The sequence below is a fragment of the Panthera uncia genome, assembly GCF_023721935.1.
Source record: "Panthera uncia isolate 11264 chromosome E2 unlocalized genomic scaffold, Puncia_PCG_1.0 HiC_scaffold_20, whole genome shotgun sequence".
Classification (NCBI taxonomy): domain Eukaryota; kingdom Metazoa; phylum Chordata; class Mammalia; order Carnivora; family Felidae; genus Panthera; species Panthera uncia.
The window spans coordinates 2,553,553-2,577,387 of NW_026057589.1; the positions used below are offsets into that span (position 1 = coordinate 2,553,553).

The 23,835-nt window shown below is 37.8% G+C and overlaps 1 protein-coding gene across 1 annotated transcript in view; it reads right to left on the minus strand.

Annotated features, from left to right (window-relative positions):
* CDH8 (cadherin 8) overlaps positions 1–23,835 on the minus strand; it is a 358,755-nt gene that overhangs the window by 131,390 nt on the left and 203,530 nt on the right. The window contains exon 8 of the mRNA XM_049622651.1: positions 7,204–7,340. Coding sequence (XP_049478608.1) covers positions 7,204–7,340 — 137 coding nt within the window. The remainder of the gene's footprint in view (positions 1–7,203; positions 7,341–23,835) is intronic.

Genomic DNA, 23,835 nt, shown 5'->3' on the forward strand with positions numbered 1-23,835 from the left:
CTTCCAGACCGATAACTGCACTTCCTCCCCAAGTCCTTACAACATCTGTCCCAGAGAAACCAAAGCCTGAAGACAAATCAATCTAATACTATCTTATCTTTATAATCTGTTCATATATTTATATCTAAGGCCTTCTCCATCTCACACCACTCTATCTGCTATCCTCAAAGCTGCAAATGACCACTTATTTGCCCGAAGTGGCTAATTTTTTGTCACGTGCACCTAAAAAGCTTGAATTGCTGCTCGCTGCTTACCTTCTTTCTACCCTTTGTCTATAGGAAGAGTTATTGCTGAGGCTTGGGTAGGTGGTTTATAAAGAGAAACCAGGACAAGACAGGGATGGAAACCCCTCAGTTTTTGTTTAAGTTAGGACTAAGGGGCTGTTAGTCATAGTGACATCCTAAAGAAGCTCCTGGTTAAAACCCATATCTCTAGTCTCAATCTGCATGCTTTTCTAAGTAGATGAAAGCAAAAGGAGGGCAGAGATGAAGAAGATGGAGATGTTGTGGCAAGATGTTGGCAGAATGGAAGCAGAACACAGAGGATATAGGGAGAAATTGCCAGGTCAATCTGCAAAGAACCAGAGTAGCTATATAGAACGTGGGCACTATAGCAGTTGAAAGAAAGCTGATGCGGGCTACCCACCGAATGATACTCATTTGGGCCTGAATCAGCATCTCCTTGGATGCAGAATGATGCTGACTCCAGTCCATCCCTCTGGATAATGATTGACTGGAGGATGACCCCTTTCCCAGGAACCTGTAGTTTCCCCATGACTTTCAAATATGTTATTTCCCAAATCCCTTCATTATCAATCTTGTTGTTAACAATAATGGTGATCTTCACCTTACAGCACCTGTATGCTTGTCTGAGGTCAGGGGACTATATTCTCAGATGGTTATATTGTTATGGCCTCCCTGATATTTGGGAGCTCTTTAACCACCCGTGCATGTGAATTTCACTGTCCACCTCAGGTTCCAGCACCCTTTCCCTTCTGTGAGAGTTATCTAACTGAAAAATATGGCATCCCTTCATCTGCTTCCATCTAATCCTACACTAGGGAATGGCATTGATCTCAATGAAACTCTAGTTTCTATTATGCCACAGGGAAAAAAGAAAGAGATGATATATATTGAACAGGACCTTGATATAAAATTTGAAGTCTTTAGTTCAAGCAGGCTCTGCAAAAATGTGCCTGCTTTCTTGTGAGTACCTTCCCTTAGCCACTGGCCAGTCTACCGTGCCTGAACCAAGGACAAGATAAAGGTCAGTGAACAAACTTATCCTATCAGTTGTGCGATGAAGAAACATAACCACACCTAGCGGTAATACGCAGACCATGACTACCAATTCTGTTGCTGCAGGGAGGAGATAGAGTAACACACAATAGAAACCTAATACATAGTTTTAAATTAAGCTGTGATTCAAAGCCCAGGATTACAACTATATTAGCAATATTGTATATAATTTATTAATTTCTAGAGGCTGTAGATGGATTTTGAGCTAAGAGGTACAGTACTATCACTTTTAATTCAATTCTCACTACACCCAAGATTGCAAGAGACAATTATGACTCCCATTCCACAGATGAAAACACTGAGAATGGACAAGGAGAAAGAGTTTGCCCAAGGTTATATGGCCAAGACACAGCCAGCACCAGGACTCAAGATTTCTCTGCACCATGAGCTACAAAGATATATTTTTCCTAAGTATCCTGGGTTGGACAAAGCAATTATTCTGGCAATTGGGCCCTATGCCAGGAAGAAACATTTCTTAAGTGCTATCAAACTAGTGTTTTCCCTGGGAGATTTAGCCGTCATTAGTGAAAAGCTTCATTTGCAATATTGTGTGCAGCCCACGGTAGTGGGCCAGAGCAATGCATTATCACTAACTCAAAGAGATTAATTTAATGGGCAATTATATGCTTCCTGCTTTAAAATACTTTCAGGTAACCAATAGTAGTGTGCTTCTGTAAATGCCAACTGCCAGCACCCAGGCACCCAGGGTCAGCGGGTTTCCCTACTTAACCACCTCACACAACCAGTTTCTCTGCTCTAAAACCGTCATTCAGTGCCTCTGAAATGCCTCTGCAGAGACTATTCTATGCAAGTGGATTCCCCCGCTGTCCCCCAATGTCCTTTATGTCTCCTACAGCTGTGTTGTTAATCACACTGTCCTCGTAGGCAGATCTTAGCATTCTGTCCAACCCAGAGGAACCCCCTGCGTGCATCATCTGATGGGCCTTAGGCCAAATCACAGCTCAGGGAAGTATCACCTAGTCACCAGATGAATGACAACAAAGACAGAAACAAACAAGGGAACACCTCAGCTTTCTGTGCCTTCATTCAAGGCATTTTTAGAGTCCCGGCCAGACACCAGGGCTCTTTCATGTAGGTGATTCGGGTCAGTTGAGTACCATGTGGTCTTCATTGAAAAACACTGTCCCCTAAAATGTACAATTGTGTGCCTTCCTCAGTTTCCTCATCTGTAAAATGGTTATACACTTGCAGTCCGAACAGTCTCAGAGCTCTGCTTTGTGCGTTAGACAATACTCCTACCTTCGCTTAGAAGCGCTACAAGAGCAGGACCTGATCTTGTTCTTTCCTCCACTGAACCCCTGTCTGGGCACCCTTCTGCTTGGCCGAGAGGAAATACTTCACTCACTTGCTTTGGCAAATGCTAGGCAATGTCAGAAGCTCAATTTAAGCCGGACGATGAAGGAAGATTTAACAGAGGTTTCTTCCATGGAAGGCACCTAAGAACATATCATCTGCAGTTGAATGGCATGGGCACCATTCTCGCCTTCATACCCCAACCCTTGACCTCTATGAAATTTTGGGTAAGTTACTTAACTGTGTTGAGTTTCCTTGTCTGAAAAATGCATACAGATGACCCTTAAACAATTCTGGGGTTTGGGGTGCCAACAATCCCCCAAATCTGCACAGTTGAAACTCCGTGTATAACTTTTGACTCTCCAAAAACTTAATTATATTTATATACTATAGGCTATATTAATTTAGCCTACTATTGACCAGAGGTCTTACTGATAACATAAACAGTTTATTAACATGTAGTTACTATGTTATATGTATTATATACCGTAGTCTTACGTTAAAGTAAGCTAGAGAAAAGAAAATGTTATTAAGAAAATAAGGAAGACAAAATACATTTACAGTACTGTAAGTGTATTTACTGGAAAAAAAATCTGCATCTAAGTGGACCTGTGCAGTACAAAGCTGTGTGGTTCAGGGCTCAATTATATTAACAGTACCTACTTTCTCAGAGTGCTGTGAGAATTTAATGCATGATAGGGCTTACCTAATACTTTTTCAGTGTTTAATTAGTCAGCTAAATTTACCTTAAACCTTCACCACTGTGGTAAATAGCAGCCGTGCGCTATAGTTGCAGATGATGGCATTGCTAGTAGCAGAAACACGCTCTACCAGTCTAATCTCTTGTTAGCACATGGGCATCTAACTGCCAGCTTGTGTGATGAGAGGTGCCTGTTGATTGTGATGGCAAGCTAGATCTATCACCACAGAAATACTTGTGTACTATACACAATGAAGCATCTCAGCCTTGGTTAAGTGAATCTGACAGAGGATAAAGGACAACATCTCCATTCTCATTAAGAGATAAGAGAAGGACTTCCCTAAGATCCATTTTTTTTTTTTTTAGCTTAATTTCATTTGTTTAAATCTTTGATGAGATGGCATTCTGAGAATAATTTTAAATTGTTCTCCCTGGAAAGAGTATTTCTTTATCTTTATTAAAACCTCAACTTTTAAGGTTCTGTTTTTCTGGGTGGTTTTAATCTTCAACTCATCCAAATACAATAAATCTCTAATTTTCTTTTTTTTCCCCAAGACATGGTCTGTGGCTTCGGAAGATAAACATTACATGATGGGCTAAGTAATAAAACCAAGTCAAACAAGTTTTTAAGCCATTTTCATGTAATTCTAATTTTTCTGAAGCCTTCTGTGATCTTATTATTTATACTTCTTTTTATGTTTTAGGAAATAAAAGGCTTAATTGTACTTTAAAGTTCCTAAATTTATGCCCATCTCAGCTTTTATCTTTCAGCCAAAATTAAAGTTCTCTTTGTACTTTCTTTCTTGCTGGTGCTAAGAAGGTTACAGGCAAACATTCCAAGAAAAGCAGACTGATATCTAAGTTAACAGTTTCACATTTCTTGAGATGTTTGACCTCCTGAATTAAACTTCCTTATAGGTCAAAATATGCCTATGTAGTTTGTTTAGTTTTCAATCTCCAGGTAAGATTTAATTAAGTAAAAGAGAGTGATATCTCTCATTATTTCAATAGAGTGATGTAAGTTGGGGTTATATATTTTAAATTGTATAATGTTCACAGACAAGGCAATGGTCTTTATACGGGCACAGCCATTCTGTATTTGTTCCCTACATGGAACCAACTGTAAACCTGAATCTGGGACATGTTTGAGTGGTTTATCTCAAGCCATGAAGAAAGTTTTATCTGGTCTAAACTTTGATATACTTTTGTAATTAGAGTATACTGTATTTATTAAAAAATAAACTATATTGCTTTAAAAATGATCTTAACTAATTATCTTACTGGTACACATAACAACTTATTCTTTTTCATATTTATCATGATCCCTTTTTTAATATAATCATATGTTCATTAAAGGAGTTCCATCATTGCACTTTTCCACACCATCAACAGGGAACTGCTTGTAATTCCCAACACTCACCATCTTCTTCCTTACCCCTCAGTCTTTCTGTATGGATATCTCAGCAGATTTCAACTTACCCTTTCATATCCAGGTGCTTCGAGGAGCCACGAGAAGGAAAACCCCAAGATCACTAGGGATTTTGTCTCTTTTGCTGACTGCTATATCCCCAGCCACCAGTAGAGTGGTTGGCAAGTAGGATAGACTCAATAAATAGTTATTGAGTAAATGAACAAATTAATGCCATCTCAGACTTGGTCACCCTAGAGTTAACAGCTTATTTCCTTGCAGCAACTGCTTTTGTGTCTGTCTTCTTACTTGTCTGTAATTCCTTGCAAACGAGTCTTTTGTTTCGTGATTGTCCCTGAAATGTTTCTTAACTACCCGCTCTGTATATTCGTTTATTTTTACTCCTTAGAATGAGTAACATAGATCCTTATAATTAGGACCTCCTTGATGAATATTAAGTAAAGGCATCCATCTCATAAAAAAAAAAAAGTGTCACGAATTAAGGCTAACTCAACTTGGTTGTATTCAATATGAGAAGGTTCTTTAAAAAGTAATTACTGCCTGCATAAAGAAAACTGTGATCCTTTAGAGAATTTTTATAAAGCCCTAAAGCAATATAAACTGTATACAGTTTTTCTCTGAGGCTTAAGGTAATAATGTGGCTTCAACATTGTAAATTATGAAAATTTCATGTTTGTACTTCTTTCTCTAGATGGGGTTAACATTTATTTATTTTTTTTAATGTTTATTTACTTTTAAGAGAGAGAGAGAGAGAGAGAGAGAGAGAGAGAGCCAGCCAGGTAGGGGCAGAGAGGGAGAAAGAATCTGAAGCAGGCTCCAGGCTCCGAGCTGTCAGCACAAAGCCCGAGGCGGGGCTCGAACCCATGAACCATGAGATCATGACCTGAGCTGAAGTCAGAGGCTTAACCAACTGGGCCACCCAGGTGTAGATGGGGTTAACATTTCTGATGAACCAGTTACCAAGTAGTATCCTTGGTTTGCTTTATCCCTTAATGTTAGCGAAGGGTAACTGCTACCAGAATAGCACACTGAGGAAGAGAATACTACTCCTTAGCCAGTAAAACACCAGAGTTTCCAGAGTTTATGCTCTCTCCAGAACCCTCCACTTGGTAGGGCTGAAGTTACGTATCAACCTGACTGCATGTCCTCTGCTTGCATTCAAGGAGGCTATAAAAAAAACAGATACGCCGCACTCTTACATCTTCACTTTTTCCACACAGTGTTATTGTTGGTTTACTTTTGTTCTGTTTGTCTTTTAACAAAGTTCCGTGGGGAACATTTCCCCCATAACCCAGAACAAGGAAAAGTGGTGCCATCCTGATGTCATGGATGGCTCATTTGCACAAACAAATTAATCGTGTGTCTCAGAGATGTTTGCCCTGTCTTCACAAGAAACCATAGAGGAAATTTTAGAGAGAGTACAGAGAAGATTTTAGGTCCCACATCCATTAACTGTCATCTATAAACTCTATATTGTATGTACGCCCAGGAATTTTTCTTAATGTTGATTTTTATTTCCTTACCCAGATTCCCAACTCATTCAAGAATTTGTCTCCCTTGAATCTGTGTGAACTGTAAAGGCCTTATCAGGTCCTTGATCGAAAGAAGGACATCAGATAATATGCAAAAGGTATTTTGTTTGGAAATAAGATGAATATTATGTTCTTTTGCATATTTTTGTGTAATAAAAATTGGTGAGGCAGAGTGCAAATTCTCTGAGACAGTGTAGCACAAAATTCCACCAGAGAGCTGCTGCTTAGAGACCCAGTAATAGCGGCAGTATGTGCAATCAAAGAAGCTGTGCTCACTAAAAACTGACTGAAAGACTAACATGTTATTTTAACAACCCTGGAACATCCTCTAAAAAAAAAAAAAAGCTTACATTTTCACATGTAATTTATGAAAACAATTATATTGAAGTTACAGTTTTAAATAATCTATGGTACCAAGTAAGATACATTAAACTCTTAAAAAAAACAAATATCATCTATAATTTTATCACTCCAAAATAATATGCATTGACAGTATGAAGTTTCCGTCTATATTTTGTCTGCATATGTGAATATGTATGTGTGTGGTTTAAATATGTGAATAATAGTATATATGTTCGGTCCATTTATTTAAATTATAGTGTGCAATACTTGAGTTCTATTTTTTACCTACCCTTTCACACTCTTTCTCCATATTTTAATATGCAAATCATTATTTAGTGGCTGAATAATAGATATATAAGAATATTTGGATATGAGAGTATTTCCTTCCCATATATATTGCAACCTTTGGTAATTTACCACTGGGCAAGTTATTTCTTGTTGAGACAATTCATTCAAAGGCTCCTTGGGAGCAATAATATAAGTTCCAATGCCAAAATACCTGATGCAAACAGGGACCGTTTGTCATGTGATCACTAGGCATAAATTGAACCCAGTCACACAAGGAAGAAATTAAACCCAGGCACTTACTAATTTCGGTAGCAATGATTGTTATGTTGTGCCATACACTTAATTCTCTGTCAAGTGGTGTTGCCAGCGTTATTTTTCCGTCATCCGCATTAATGTTGAATTGTCTCTCCAGGTCAGTGTGCCGGTCGATGGAAAACCTACAAAAGAGATACATCTGTAATCACTTCAATGTTTATATGATCCATATATTCCACAGCAGACCTTTAGTAATCCTGTGAGAGTCATAGTTGTGAAGTCAAATGGATTGGGAAACTCGGTGGCATCATAATTTGTAAAATAAAATGACTGAATGAGGCACAAGAAACTTAATAATTATTGTCCAAGGAGTAATTAGCTACCTATGCAACATGGAGGTCATAAACTGCCATCAGTTTCAATAGGTAGCATCTTCAAAAACGGATGCTGATGAAGAGTTAATTGCACAATCCATCACATTTATTGGACAGCTTATGATAATTAGCAGTTGCCACAAAATATCACATAAAACAATAAACTCAAGCCCAAATCAGGATGGTGCTAGGCAGCATGTCATTTACGGCAGTTCAAAGGAAATGTGTATTTATGTTAAACCCATATTTCACTAGACAACATGTATGTGTTATTATTATTGTTGCTGTTGGGTTGTTTTGTTTTCTTGACAAGTAAAGTGTATATTTAGGATTCCTGTTAGTTTCTTTCCATAGAAATAAGATGGTGGCTGATTATCTAGTAATCATTTTTGAGTCAGAAAAGATATTTCAGCAGCTTTATAACACTCGAGTCTCCAAAATTCACAATTTTAAATGCACAGGTTAGTAGCTCCTCTTTTTTTTTTTTAATATTTTTTTTTAATGTTTATTTATTTTTGAGACAGAGAGAGACAGAGCATGAATGGGGGAGGGGCAGAGAGAGAGGGAGACACAGAATCGGAAGCAGGCTCCAGCCTCTGAGCCATCAGCCCAGAGCCCGACGCAGGGCTCGAACTCACGAACCGTGAGATCGTGACCTGAGCTGAAGTCGGACGCTCAACCGACTGAGCCACCCAGGCGCCCCAGTAGCTCCTCTTTTGAGAAAACTCCTTCAGAGAAGACATTATTAAGGTATTATGTTTAAAGTTTATTTATTTTGAGAGAGAGAAAGAGAATGAGTGGCAGAGGGATAGAGAGAGGAAGAGACAGAATCCCAAGCAGGCCCCGTGCTCTCAGTGCAGATCCCGATGTGAGGCTTGAACCCATGAACTGTGAGATCATGACCTGAGCCAAGATCAAGAGCTGTAAGCTTAACCGACTCAACCATGCAGGTGCCGCTAAGGTATTTTGTATCTAGAACCAACTGCTTCTAAGGGATACTAGGCATCAAGATAATATAGTAATTATGATTTTTACAACATTTATTGCTATCCTCTTTATACACCAAGATCTGTGTTTTGGTTATAGAATGTTGAATTCAATAAGATAAAAGTCTTAAGGAACATAAGACATAGTTAGAAAAATTAACCCATAAATAAAGAGTGAAATAAACTAAAACAGGATGGAATGGAGACTGAAAAGAGGGTGTTGTAGACTGAATGTTTGTGCTGCCCCCAAATTCAGAGGTTAACATCCTAACTCCCAATATGATAGCATTTGGAAATGAGGACATTGAGGGGTAAATAGGGTTAGATTAGGTCTGATGGGATTAATGACTTTATACAAAACAGAGTAGACACAGGATCTCTCTCTGTTCTCCACCAATGAGGGTGCAATGAGAAGATGGCTATTCTGTCTCTATTATTTATGTATTGCTGTTTCTAGGATAATTCATCTTCACTGAGCCTTGATTTTTTTCACTGGTCAAATATGGTTGCAGACTAAAAATAAAGCATCAATCAGTCTCTAAAGATATGTTCTAAAAGTGCTAGAGATATGTTTATCATTATCATCATCCTCCTCACCGTAATCACCATGTCTGATTGCACAAAAATTTAATAAACTTTCCTACTTAGAAGGTGGTAGAGAACGCCCCTTTCTTAGCAGTTTATAAATAGCATAAAACTGGAAAAACTTTTGGGTGTCATTTAAGTTTCTTAACTCTAACAGAGGCAGAGATATTTTTCTCATTTTTTAAAGTTCCAGTTCATGACAGACTTTATGGGGTGAGTCATAAGAATTTATAAAATAGGCTATAAATACAGCCCTTTAGTACGATCACAGGTGAGAATGTCATAATATTACAAGATTACACAATGGGAGGAACTTGATGGGGGAAAAAATGACTTTGTTTAAATTCAGTTTAAAGTCTACCTCAACTATTTAAAGATGCCCCTTGCTGCCTATGTAGATATTTCACACATCTGCCTGGTTGACTTTATGATAAAGGCTCCCAAGAATTGCTAAACATCCTAGAAGTCCTGATTCAACATAGTCAACAAGCATGCATTAAACACCAAATGTGGACCAAGCACAGTGCTAGATGCTCCTTCCTTCTTCTGTCCTCTAATCTTCAGTTTCTTTTTGTTTGTTTGTTTGTTTGTTTGTTTGTTTGAGAGAGAGAGAGAGAGAGAGAGCACAGCCAGCAAGTGCAGGGGAGGAGCAAACAGAGAAGAGAGAGAGAATCCCAGTATGTTGCGTATGGTCAGCACAGAGACCAACATGGGACTCAAACTCACGAACCATGAGATCATGACCTGAGCTGAAATCAAGAGTTGGATGCTTAACCTATGGAGCCACTCAGGTGTCCCTTCTCTTTGGTTTCTTATAGAATGAAGAAGGGAAAAATGAAACCCTTAGAGGACATTTTAAGCAACATAACTAGTGAACAGCAGAACCAGAATGAATATTCATGTTTGATTCACTCTGAAGTCTATGTGTGCACCAGCTACAGGAAGGGCTTACCTTATTCATATATAAAGTAGGGGTGATATTAATACTGGATAATAGGATTCTTGAGAGGACTAGAGTAGATGATAAGCATGGCATACTTTGTCAATACGTGTGTGCTGCCCACTAAGTATCAGGGATCAAGACTCTACTATCATTTGTATGATAGTGACATCATTGAATGCCACCTTTGCACTCAATTTTCTGAACCCAAAATTGTGATTATTTTTCTTATTTTAGAACACACTGATTTAACATCTTACAAATGCCTATATATACGTGTGTGTGTATATGTGTGTGTATATATATACATATATATACATACATATGTGTGTATATATACATCCTAATATAATATATACTATTATATATTATATAACATATAGTATTTTATAGTATATAGTATTATAATATATATAATTCCATATATTGAAATATATCTAAAGAAATATGATTTATTAAATCAGATGACAAGGAGTTAGACCTCGCTGGAAAGCCAGGGAATAAGAATTCTCCATCTCCCATCTTCTTTATAGACCTCCTGATAGGTTTTTAATCCACCTTTATATTCTAGCAAACTTTTTTCTGCTCTGTTAAGGGCATGGCCTGAGTTTCTGGTTGTTTACATTAAGACTACCAGGAGAGTCCCAGACCATAGGCTCCATATGCATTAATAATCTCATCGTGGGGCACCTGGGTGGCTCAGTCGGTTAAGCATCTGACTCTTGATCTAGGCTCAGGTCATAATCTTGCTGTTCGTGAGATCAAGCCCCACATCAGGCTCTACCTGCTGATGACACAGAGCCTGCCTGGGATTCTCTCTCTCCCTCTCTCTCTGCCCCTCCCCTGCTCATGCTGTCTCAAAATAAATGAAAAAACTTAAAAAAATAATAATCTCATCGTAAAGAACACGGGTCCCAGTCTGACTGCCTCAGACTGCCTGACTGCCTTAATTTCACCATTTACATAGATGTGACTTACTCATGCTATTAGTCTATCTGGGTCTTTGTTACTTAATCTGTAAATTGGGAATTATAATGGGTTTTGTGAGTTTTAAATGAGGTACTGCATATAAAGCACTTACTACCATTCCTGACACATGATAATTGCTCAGTAAATCTATTATTTAAAAATCTGTAATCTTATCATTACTTATCTGGACATGATAATAAGTTTCTCCTGATGATTCCCTAGTCCCCTCTCAGGCCCAAGGTAGCATCCATTTCACTCCTTGGTTCTCTGTCCCTCAACAAGTTCATCTGGATTTTCCTATCCGTAGAAGGAAACATAGAAGATGCCAGTTTGAGTGATTAAAAATAAAGCTGAGAAGGAAAAGCAAGTGTGGGGGAATGGGGAACGAAACCTGCACGTCTGGCACCATTTCAGATGTTTATTTTTCCACCAACTTTTCTGACCAAAATCTCTGTCTCGTGAAGTCACCACTGCGGGTCCACAGATTTAGTGGACACATTCAATTTTGTATTATTGTTGAGTAACATGATCGTTCTTAACCATAGTTAAAACTGATTGCATTTTAACATATTTTTAAGACTTATTCCACAACTAAAGATTACATTTAAAAACTGAAAGCATGCCATGTTTAGGAATGTTCTCAGAAGACACTCAGTCCACCATCCACCCCCACCCCAAGCACACACACGAGAGCCACAGCACTGCATCTCTAGCTGCAAAGGCTCACCTTGCTTTCCTCCAGTCCTCTAAGCTGCCACCATCCACTGCGTTGCCTCGCATCCTCCCCTCCCCTCCCTCTCATTCCACTCTGTCATACAGCTACAACAGCAGCAATAAAGGGCAATACTTAAACACGAAACTCTACTATAGGCTCTTTCCTTAAGTCAGTTAACAGAAAATCATTTCAAAGAAAAACAGAATGGGTTAAGAAAACAAACCTGGAGTAACGACTGAAATATTAGGATCCAGTCTACTGTGTAAATTCTCAGAATGTCATGATTGGGGCTAGATACCTGGGAAGTAGATCCATAAGCCACTCTGTCTTCTGGGATTCCCAGTGTCTTTCTGAATAGCAGCACAGAGAAGTATAATCAGAGAAACCAGAGAACCTTCAGTGGAATCTCCCTGAAATCATGTACTATTCATAATCTCACAGTCTTGTCTATAAATAGGAGAGAATATCTTCTTCACAGAGTGGTGCTTTGCAGTAAATGAGTTGATACATGACTCACATTAGGCAAATAAATAAATGAGTAATAAAATAAATGATGAGCCAGTTTTTCAATCTGTAAGAGATGCCTTCAAGCCTAGAGTAACTGTGGACATAAATTTCTAGAAATGGAAATATATAAATAAGGGCTATCATTCACATCTTTTAGTAGTCTTGGGAATGACAGAACTTCACAAATGACACCAGAAAGATATTGCAAAACCCTTGTTAATATTTGTCTATTCCCATCTTCACCTCTTTCAAACTACCTGCTAGTCTGAGTACCTCCATGGAGCACAGACTCTGAATGATGACATAAAAGGCTATACTGGGTTTCTCAGCACACACCTCATCCATACAGATCCCTCTTCAAGGCTTCTGAGTCATTCTTTTCCTTACGGATGTTCCATTTTCTGTAGCTAAACATTTGCCAGACTTTCACTTTTTTAGGACAAGGGGACATTTTTGATTCATATATTACAATATCACATTGGTTAGATTTTGCACTGTAGTTACTCAATGACTGGTTGTAGGCAAGATGCACAAACATGTATCAAGCATAGGTTATGATTATATGTGTAATAGGGTGCTAAAGAAATAAATACAAGGGAAAGCAATAAATGGGACAGGAAAGAAATAAAAAATAAGGAAGAATTATTTTGGTTCTTAAATCTACCGAAAAGTTCAATGCCTTCTAATTTGTATCTTAAAAGTCATAGGATCTGTATCTCCAGTATTCAAGTCTCCGCTCTAATTTCTTAAAAGTTTGCATGTATTGGATTTGCTGTTCCTATGCAGAATTACTTAAAATGTGTTAGAGAAAAGATCTCGTTCTGAGAAGAACAGAATATACTTTGGAGAGCCATCTTCCTGCCACAGTAAGAAGGAAAAGAATTCTTATTAACACAGGGGGAAGTGGCATGTGACAAAATGGGCTCCTTGGGTCATGTTAACATCAATTCTAATGACGGAAGTTTTGGAAATACACATTCTCCATCGAGTACAATGAATATGTTTTAGAAGCCCTGTTTAAACTTTCTCATTTTATTCTAACAAATTTCCTGGTTTGCTTCAATACTACTGTTTCTGTAACCTATAGTAGTATGTCTTAGAAGTAAATGGTGAAAGCTTCATCATCTTACTTTGTGAAATTAAAGCTATAGAGGCAAGAAAATTCCTACCTAGATGCATAGCACCTTGTTTGGAGACTCCACTTTAACATACATCATTCTGACCATGAACACAAATTGATGTCACCAGTTTACCCAATGAAGAGTAGCTTACAGAGAGAAGTAAATATAGGAAGATACCATTGGTGCAGCAGCTGAGAGTAGATCCAGATAGACCACTGGATATCACTGCACTGGGACAAGGCACCCTATTCTGCATTGCTGCCACCACTGATATTAAATAACAATGTTTACCTGAAACATGTAATATGTTTCCTCAATTAACACAGCTCAACTATTTATATTTCATACCAGCTTGTGGCGCAAAATTCCACATGTGTATGTGTATTTTGTTTTCAATATGCAAGTATTATAGGTGCATATCCATTTAAAGCATCTCCCACCTCCTCTTCCCCATCCCACCCCTAACACTATGTACAGTGAACCTCTATCCCCTATTCAGTTTACCGCTTCTTGGTCTATAACAATGTTAAGAACATTTTCAGGACTTTTAGAACTAAGTTCCTAAAGTCAAGGAGACTTTTCTTTTCACTCCCAATGACTTCAGTGCAACATGAGCCAAATGTGCAGGTTTAATTGTGCAGTGTGCAAAACCAGCTACACTGATTATCTTAGCAATCAGATAAACTGATAAGAAGTTTCTTAAAAAAGTTATTCTAGACTATATTCTTTCACTATAATATTTAGGTTTTTAATTATTTTTTAAATGTTTATTTTTGAGAGAGAGAGAGAGAGAAAGAGTGTGAGCGGGTGAGGGGCAGAGAGAGGAAGACAGAGAATCTGAAGCAGGCTCCAGGCTCTGAGCTGTCAGCACAGAGCCTGACGTGGGGCTCGAACTCGCGTACTGAGAGATCATGACCTGAGCCAAAGTCAGACACTCAACCCACTGAGCTACCCAGGCAACCTGCCACTATAATATTTGTGAAACATGTGATGATTTTTCCAGGGAATGGCCCTCCCGTTCTTAACTTCTCTAAGCCAATTTATATAACCAATACTCACTTTCTTCATCTAAAAATGAGAACAATATGATTGCCTTCTTTTAAAGATTAGGTGAATCTGAAATTAGATAACACATTCTAAATTTCCTCACACTTTTTGGGGCACCTGGGTGGCTCAGTTGGTTAAGCATATGACTTTGGCTCAGGTCATGATCTCACGGCTTGTGAGTTCCAGCCCCTCACGGGCTCTGTTCTGACAGCTCAAAGCCTGGAGCCTGCTTCAGATTCTGTATGTTCCCCTCCCTCCCTCCCTCTCTCCCTTTCCCCTACTCATTTTCTCTCTCTCTCTCTCTCTCTCAAAAATATATAAAAACATAAAAATTTTAAATTTCCTCACACTTTTTAAAAATGGTTTTACACTGAGTATTTATCATTATTTCTAGAATACACTCTGCCAAATATCTTGGTATTTTTAAGTAACAACAACAGAATATTTGAAAGATTCTGATTTTTTGGTGTCCATATGGAGATAGACATAATGTTGTAGTATTTCGACTTACTGTTTTCACCTAAAGAGTGAAGCGGATCCACCCAACCCAATCAATCTCAGGTATCTTTTACTTTATTTAGGGTCAAGTATAGAAATCTCAGATTTCAATTCTGTCAGTTCATATGAGGTTCCATTTTTTGAGCATGTGTTTTGTTTTATAGTTTATCCCACTTATACCTTGGGAAAATAGCAGCCTAAAGCCATAGTCTCATGTGTAACTTTCTGTAGCTGCAGAACCAAAACACAAACAACAACAAAAAAGAGAATTACTTAGAGTAAATCTCAGGTAAATTTGATTCATGGTTAATTCTTCCATATTTACATAATGTCTTTGGAGAAATTCTAATTTTATCCCTGAGTCATCGAAATAATCATTCATAACTGAAAATTCTAAATATGATATTATAGCAAATATATGAAAAAAGTAGAATACATTTTTACACAATATGAAGGTATTAAATATAAGTTTTTATTTTTATGTTTTTTAATTTCTGTAAAGTTTTAGTGGCTACTTCTTTTAGGGAAGAAGCTAAATGTTTGAATAGAGACTCTCCTCTTAGATGTACTGGTGTGACCTTTGCATTGTTTACAATGAAAAGTAGCAAGCTCCGTAATGAAGTCACATTGCAGTAAGTCCAAATGTGCCTGGGAAAGGGGGAGGGGTGGCCAGAGATGACACTAAGAGGATATAGTATCTCTTTAAGGACAGGAAGAATAAGCAGGATTTTTCCAGGTGAAATATGTAAGGACAGCATCCTCAGCATAAGAAACATGCACATAGAAAATCTTGAGAGTTTGGATTTGTTTAGGAAACTATAAAATTAAAGGACTAGATTAGTGTGGGGAGAGCTCAGGTCTGACAGATGAGAATTCTGTCTTTTCTTTCCCATCCTCTCTTCCATCTTGGCCCTTACATGGCCTCGATCTCATGTCACTGAGTCTATAGGTAAAGAAAGACAATGAAAGTAAATAAGGTTTTTCAAAGCTTACAGTCATAGATTCATGAAGAAAAAAAGAAAAGGGCTGAGATACATAAAATATTACAAAAATCTTCACATCAAAAGAAGCAGCAAATATGAAAAGTCTGAGTTAGGAATAGTGTGCTTGAAGACCTTAACAGAGGATGGTGTGGTTGAAGTTCAAGACTCAATAGGGGAAGGGCCTCAGGGAATACATCATGAAAGACCTTGGAAACTGTATGAAGGATTTTTTTTTTCACCTGTAGGAAATGGGAAGCCACTTGAAAAAATATAGAAGGAGAGTGATATGATCTAAAACACAGCTGAATTTCGTAGATCTTTTTGTGATGTAGAAATATGCTCTGAGCCATCCAATATGGTGACCCCTAGCTACATGTGGCTGTTTAGCCTGTGAAATCCTGCAAGTATAACTGAGGAATAGAAATGTGTATTTTATGAAGTTTAAAGTAATTCTATTCCAATTCAAAGATCCACGTGTGACCAGTGGCTAACCTACTGGTCAACACACAGCTCTAAACTGAGTTAATGATCATTTTGGCAGCTGTGTGAATATCAAGGCATAAGAGACTGGCAAATGGGACTTTTGCAACTACTCACATTAGAGATGATGGTGCTTGAGCTTAGAAAGTAAAATAAACATAACAGGGTAATTGTTTGGATGTGGGAACTAAAGGAGGTGGAAGAATATTGAAGAAATACCCTTATGAAAGGCTCACAGCCTTTTCCTCTTCTCAGGGGAAATCTAAAAGTGGAGAACATTCTTTAACTCTGTTAAATGTCTTCTGGGGGCTTCCAATCATGCCAATAATGACTTTTCTTTATATGAAAGAATACTGAAAGTTAATGAGGCTACATTAACAATAAAACAGAGATGGCGTGAAATTAAAAAAAAAAAAAAAAGTACTCATTATGTATCAGTCTAGACCATAGGACCATACCCAGAATTAAGATTGAGTAATATATTTAATGTATTTATTGTGGTCTTCCTAATTTTCAGCTTCTCTGCTAACCCCGTGTATTAAATTCTTACTTAATCCTCTATATAAATGACTGGAGTAGCCCATATAAATTGTCCTGACTCTCAATGTCTATGGTTGTAAAATTAAGATAATACACATTCTTCCTCGGTCATAAAGTTACTGAGATAGTAAGTATAAAATCCTGACCATAGTATCTGACACTAAATGTTGGAAAGCTATAAGGATGGTGGTGTTTGATTATATATCTGTCCAATTTTGGTCAAAATCACTTACTGTACAAAAGAAAAAAGTATTTATTAAAAACATGCACACCCAAGAAATAATACAAATATATTTTAAATATTAACTGTTAAAGCAGGTGTTTTTAATGCATAAAATTGTATATATATTGAAATTTTAATTAGACATTTAGTAAATTCTGGATCATTTAATAAATGCTAAGGATTTATGCTAAATGATAGGAATTAATAGGTGGACAAGATGTGGCCTGTTAAATCTTAAGGGCTGGAAATGAATTTACATTGAAATAGCCTGTTTACCTATGTGATATACAATAGTACTAATAGAAGCACACCATTCCAGTGTCAGGCAGATGTAATTTGTCTAGGGGGAAAAATATTTTCCACTAAAAATACCCATCTTTAAGCACAATGCCTGCCCGCATTGTCTAACTTAATCTTGTACATTTAAGCAAGTGCAAAGCCCAATATCATGCACGTGATATTTAATACGGGTGATCTAGACAGGCTTCTTCTTTTTCCAGTGAGCATATCTCCCACACTTCACCATACTTTGGGGCCTGCTCCCTTTCCATACCTGCTCTGTCCTACTGTCTTCACAGGGACATTTAGATCTATTGCTGTCTTTTGCACCATTAAATATATTTTCCCTAACTCTGATCCTTCTTAAGGACTTTCCTAAATCTTATTTACTGTGAAGCTACACCCCTCAGCAGACTATCCCAAAACTTGATTTGAATCTAGAAGCCCATTTGGAAGGCACTTCAACTTGAACCACTCTGCTCCCCGGCAAGCTGGCTCCAGACACATAGAATAGAACCAGTAAACTTTTGATAGATGGATGGAGATGACATTTCTCCATTTTTAACGTGTTCTCTTATAAAATATGCAATATTATGTTTCCCCCTGCAACACTAAGTCAAATCTGATTGTCCTTTATCAAAAGCAAGGTTGTATAATACCTTGTGTCAAATCAGAATGTAGAAATATAAGGAAAACTAAAGGCTTGGTTGAAATGACTCCCATAAATATTTGAACATCAGATAAGCATGTCAATCTCCCTTTGTTGGGATGCAAAATAGAGGATTTATTTTGCTTTATGAGAGTAACAATATTAGATAACATTGCTCAGCCTACACAGGCATCTTTGTTTCTCTCAGAATATAAACATTATTATCAAATTTGTTCCCTAGAGAAGACAAAGACTTCACCCATCAGAAAACAAAAACAAAAACAAAAAAACACAAACTTTTTAAACCCAAGATCAGCATTTTCCAATTTTTTTTTCCTGTCTCTAGATTCTTAAGCTATTTTTACCACTTAGATCACCCATATTTTATAAAATATTTTATAAATACATGCAGCTTCATAGTTTTGGATAACTATTGCCATACTACACCGATAACATTTCAGCTAACCAATCTGCCACTTCAGTGTTTGCATCTCAAAATGCAGAACAAATACACATTTGCCTAAAGGAAGACACTGTAGTGTGGTGGCAACATGGATTTGGGAGCTACATGGCTAGCAGTATGAATTTAGTCAAATTACTTCACGAATAAAGATGGTTAGTGCTCTTATCCACAGTTGACATGAAGATATTCTGTGCAGATATCTCTTCGAGGAAGGAAGCCTGGGCTGTGTGGGGAGGGGTCAGTAGACACCCTTCAGCTATCCACTCCTTAGAATCTGGATCCTTTGCAGAGAACCTACACTCCGGAGTTCATCTGGAGATGAAACAAGCAGAGGGATGATGCATTCCTCTGATGGTTAACACTCATCCCAGAAAGACCCACTGGATTGGGTCTTTTGCCAGGACTGCAATGCCATTCGATTTCTCCCCCTGCTCATCCTGCTTCTGTCTCCTTCCATTCACAGGTGCTGATCCCTAATAAACATCTTGTACTTCCAATGCATCTACTCCCAGGGAAAACAACCTGCAACAAGTTGTTTAATGGAAATAGGATACGTGTCACTCATAGAGTTAACGTAATGAAGTGTGAATGAGATACATGTGAAGGGCACTATACTAATATGCTAAATAGTCACGAATAAAGATCCACAGATTATTTCCAGTATCACTTGGTGACTATCTAGTCTCATATTGGAGAATACATGTTAGAGTCTGTTAGCACACTACAGTAGCAAGTCTATTACAAGTTAATTTCTCTTTTTAGGGGATTTCATGCTTTTAGACAGAAAAATACTGCTGAAATCGGAGAATTTACCAAGACACTGAAATGAAGAGACCAGTGTTTGGCTAAGGCAGTCACCAGTCACACTTCTAAAAACCCTATATTATATTTATTACTGAGGTGTGGAGAATGGAGGAAAAAATCTATTTTTTTAATAAACTCATGCAAAAAACAAGTAAATTCCCTGCTCCAAGCATGTAAGCATCACACCATTTCTCAGGATGCCCTTTCACAGCTTGTATGGTAGTTATGGGGATTGGCTCCAAAGCTACACTAAAGAAAACTAGTCTTTTCTGGCAGAGTCAACATGAGAATACACTGTCATGGATCCCATGAAAGCCAATGTCCTGAGGGCTCTCAGATAAAAATGGACAAAGTCAACTCCTATCACATAGTCTAACATAAAGAATTTCTTTGGCTGCTACAGGTTTAAAAAAATTATATATATATATATATTTTATCTTTAGGGACTTTCGGAGACAGAGTAAGATCCCAGAATTATACGGGAGCCAACTGTTCAAATCACTGATGAAAATCCAAACTGCTATCAGTCCAGGGTAGGGTTTGGCAAAAAAAAAAAAAAAAAATTCTGTAAAGTAAGTATTTTAGGCTCTGTTGGCCATACTATCTCTGTCACAGCTACTCAACTCTGCAGTCATAGGGCATAAAAGAATAAGGGTGGTTGTGTTCTAATAAAACTTCAAAAAAGGGTGGTAGACCAGATTTAGCGCACAGGTTATAGTTTATTGACTGCAGGTCTACCGTAATAGAGTAAAAGTATTCACTAAAAGTCATGAGTCCTCCTTTAAGTAGGTCCTAAAGAAAAAAAAAAAAAAAAGGCAGCTGTTGGGAGGAGGGAGACTCATACAGTAATAAGAAGATAAACCGCCTGTTACACCCAGAAGGATAAGTATCGTGAAACTCGCAATGCTCAGTGCATTAGAATCTAGAGCACAGACCAGTACAGGAGCTTCAGGGTCCTGTCTTCCATCATATGCTCCGGATACTCTGCAAAACCACACAAAGTTCAAAGACTGAATGTGCTGCTTACATTTTCTCCTTCTTAAAAAGTGCAATGAGCTTTGGCTAATTAACATACCTGTGGAATCCTAGTGCAAAGGAACTTGAGTTCAAATCAATGTGGCCACAATGTCTTTGATCCCGATAGTGTCCCTTAGGGCACAGTTAGGGAGATGCTGTTGTCAGAGAAAGGCAGTGTATGTCTATTTTTCAAGTTTAACAGGCATACAGGTACTTTTCTATTCTAAAACATGTTTTGCTAAACACTGGTTTGCAGCCTCTATATGGAAAATTTATAGGAAGATGCAATTTTGAGCCAACTGCAAGTGAAGATGCTATTTAGAGCCACTTATAATGAAATAAACCCCTTAGTTATGAATCAGTTATTATATTTCGGTGAACTCCAACTGTTTCTTTCTCACTGCTTAATTTCATTCTAGCTTTTGTTATTATGCCTAAAGAAACCATTTTAACATTTTCTCGCATGCATTTTGAGTATCAAAAATTCCATCTACAAGTTTTCAGCTTTTTGCCTCTAATTGCTCCACTGGTTGGTCTAACTGCTTTAATAAATAATATTATCTGGTGCTGCTGGTCCCAGGATTCTAAGGTCTCTGCATCACATATTATTTATTACTCCTCTAAGGAGAAAAAAGGATTCCTTTTTTACCCAAAGCATTTCTTTACAGAGAGAGAGAGAGGATAAAAGAAAAAGAAAACATTCAAATTAATATAGGGTTTTCTACAGTGTGAGATATTTCCACTTTAGCATCATTGGATGTATATGGCTGTTTCTATTCAAATCCATTATGAAATGAGGACACTTCTTCCTTCATATGACCCTAACATTCCAGAATCCATCCTTATTTATCATTTTTAGAAAACATGTATCTAATTAGATAAATGTGAGAGTTGGGTTTTTCATGGCTATTTAGCCAGCCTCCCTACTACAGAATAAGGTTCATGGGGCAGGGGCTCTGTCTTTACAGAAATCCCCTAGTAAAATAAATAAATTCTATATATGACACATATATATACATATACGTGTATGTATACGAAAATGTATATATAGTCTGTGTGTGACTGAATGGATAAATGACTGACTAAATGAAAATATGACTTAATAGATGCATTAAGTAGTATTAGTTGAATTAGCAAGTATAGTGAGATTTGTTTTGGAACAATGATTTGGAAGGGTTGGTATTTTTGATTTGGGACACAATCAAGCTTTTACCTGGCTAAGAGTGTGCAGGAATGAAATGGCCAAATTTTAATTATTTTAAGAAAACTCGGTCCTTGTACTAGATCCTTGCACACAGGTGGTTAAAATGCAAAGAAGTGCAGCCTCTATGGAAAACAGAATGGGAGTTTTAAAAAATAATTTAAAATAGAATTACCATATGATCCAGCAATCTCACTTCTGGGCATTTGTCCAAAACAATTGAAACCAGGATCTCAAAAGATATTAGTACTCCTATGTTCACTGTAGCACTCTTTATAATAGCCAAGATATAGAAACAACCTAAATGACCATCAACAGATGAATGAATAAAGAAAACATGGTATGTTGATAGAACGGAGTAATATTCAGCCTTAAAAAAGGAAATTGTGTAGGGATGCCTGGGTGGCTCAGTCTGTTGCTCATCCGGCTTTGGCCCGGGTCATCATCTCACCATTCGTGGGTTCAAGCCCCATGTCGGGCTCTGTGCTGATTGCTCAGAGCCTGGAGCCTGCTTCGGATTCTGTGTCTCCCTCTCTGTCTCTGCCCCTCCTCCCTCGAGCACTCTCTCACTCCCTCTCTCTGTCTCTCTCTCTCTCTCAAGAATAAATATTGAAAAAAAGAAAGGGAATTGTGTAATATGCCATGTCATAGGTGAACATGGAGGCCATTATGCTAAGTGAAATAAGCTAATCACAGAAACGTTAAGTACCGCATGATTCCACTTATGGGAGACAATCCGAAATAGTCAAATTCATAGAAGCATGAAATGGTGGTTGCCAGGGGCTGGCGGAGGGGGGAAATGGGGAGTCTCTAATTAATGGATATAAACTTTCAGTTACACAGGATGAATAAATCCCGGAGATAAGCTCTACAATACTGTACTTACAGTTAACAATACTGTATTGTGCACTTAAAAATCTGTTAAAAGACAGAAATCATGTAAAGTGTTCTTATCACCAAAAAAATAAGAGTAATAATAATAAATAAAAACAAACAAAAAATAGGTCCTTCCCTAAAATGGAAGTTATTGCAAGACTGAGGAGTCAATCAACACACAGTCTACTCTCCAAATTAATGCCAGGTTCTCTACTGAATGAAATATTTCCACTTTTGCATCACTGGGCATCAGGACTGTAAGGAGTGTTTTCAGGAAAAGAGCTCATTAACAGCAAGCTGGATAACCACAGTGAATTATAAAAATGCCCAAGTACAAGTAGGAACTAAAAATGTAATCTCTTGTGTTGAGTGGGCACTTACTTTCAGGAGAGGAATTGTGACAACAGAGCACTGTGCCTACCATGATCAGGTGTCCGTCTACTCTGCCTGCTGAATGGCCATTATCCCTACTTCTAATTTAAGCAGTTCATGTAGTCTTACCCAAGGTGAAGGCTCTGAAAGAAACAGGAAGCAACTACTAAAAAACCCCAGACACATGTCATCTCAACACAGTGGTAACATCAAATACACACTTCTCATAAATTTATTTAAAGGGAAAAACGAACCATAGAGGATTTACATGAAGGCACTGACTTAGAATTTCACACCTACCCTGTGCTAAGAATTTTTACCTTACATAAACAGTTTACTGCACATAACAGCATTTCAGAGTGTCTGTCACTAAGTATGGGCTCAGTAAATATGAGTTGTCATCAGCCTACTCCTCATGCAAGATGCCAGAAGCATGCACAGACATAGTAGTCAATGGTAAGAATAAATTTAGGTCTAAATCCTGGCCCTGCAATCCCTAACACACACACAGGGAACTTTTTCAGAGACTCAGCTTCCTTCTCCATAAAACTAGAATCACACTGATGACTTCACAGCAACTTTTGTGAGAATTAAAGTGAATTGGTACATAATAGTAACTTACACCATGTTTCATTTATGTTATTGTTAGAACATCATTTCTTCTTTTACCTCCATCATCACGATTGTGTTTACAGCCAATAGTAACAAAACTCATACAAAGGGGTAGGGCTGAGGAGCAAAGAGCATTCCACCCATGCTCTGATTAATGTCACAGACCTGGTCTATCTTCCTTCCTTGTTGGTATGCATCCTGAATGGAATGAGGCCATTTAGAGAATGCACAGTTTATTATTTCAATTAAAATTGGTCCTGCTCGGCTGTTCCAGCAGGCAGAGACATGGGTGAAGCCACAGAGATCTCAGGGATAGAGTGAGGCAGAGGGACAGAGGATAGGCACTGCGTTGTCAGGAAAACCCAGGTATGCTTCATGGTTCCACTACAGTATTTGTGTGATACTCAGCAATTGAGGCTTTTTATCTGCAGTTTCC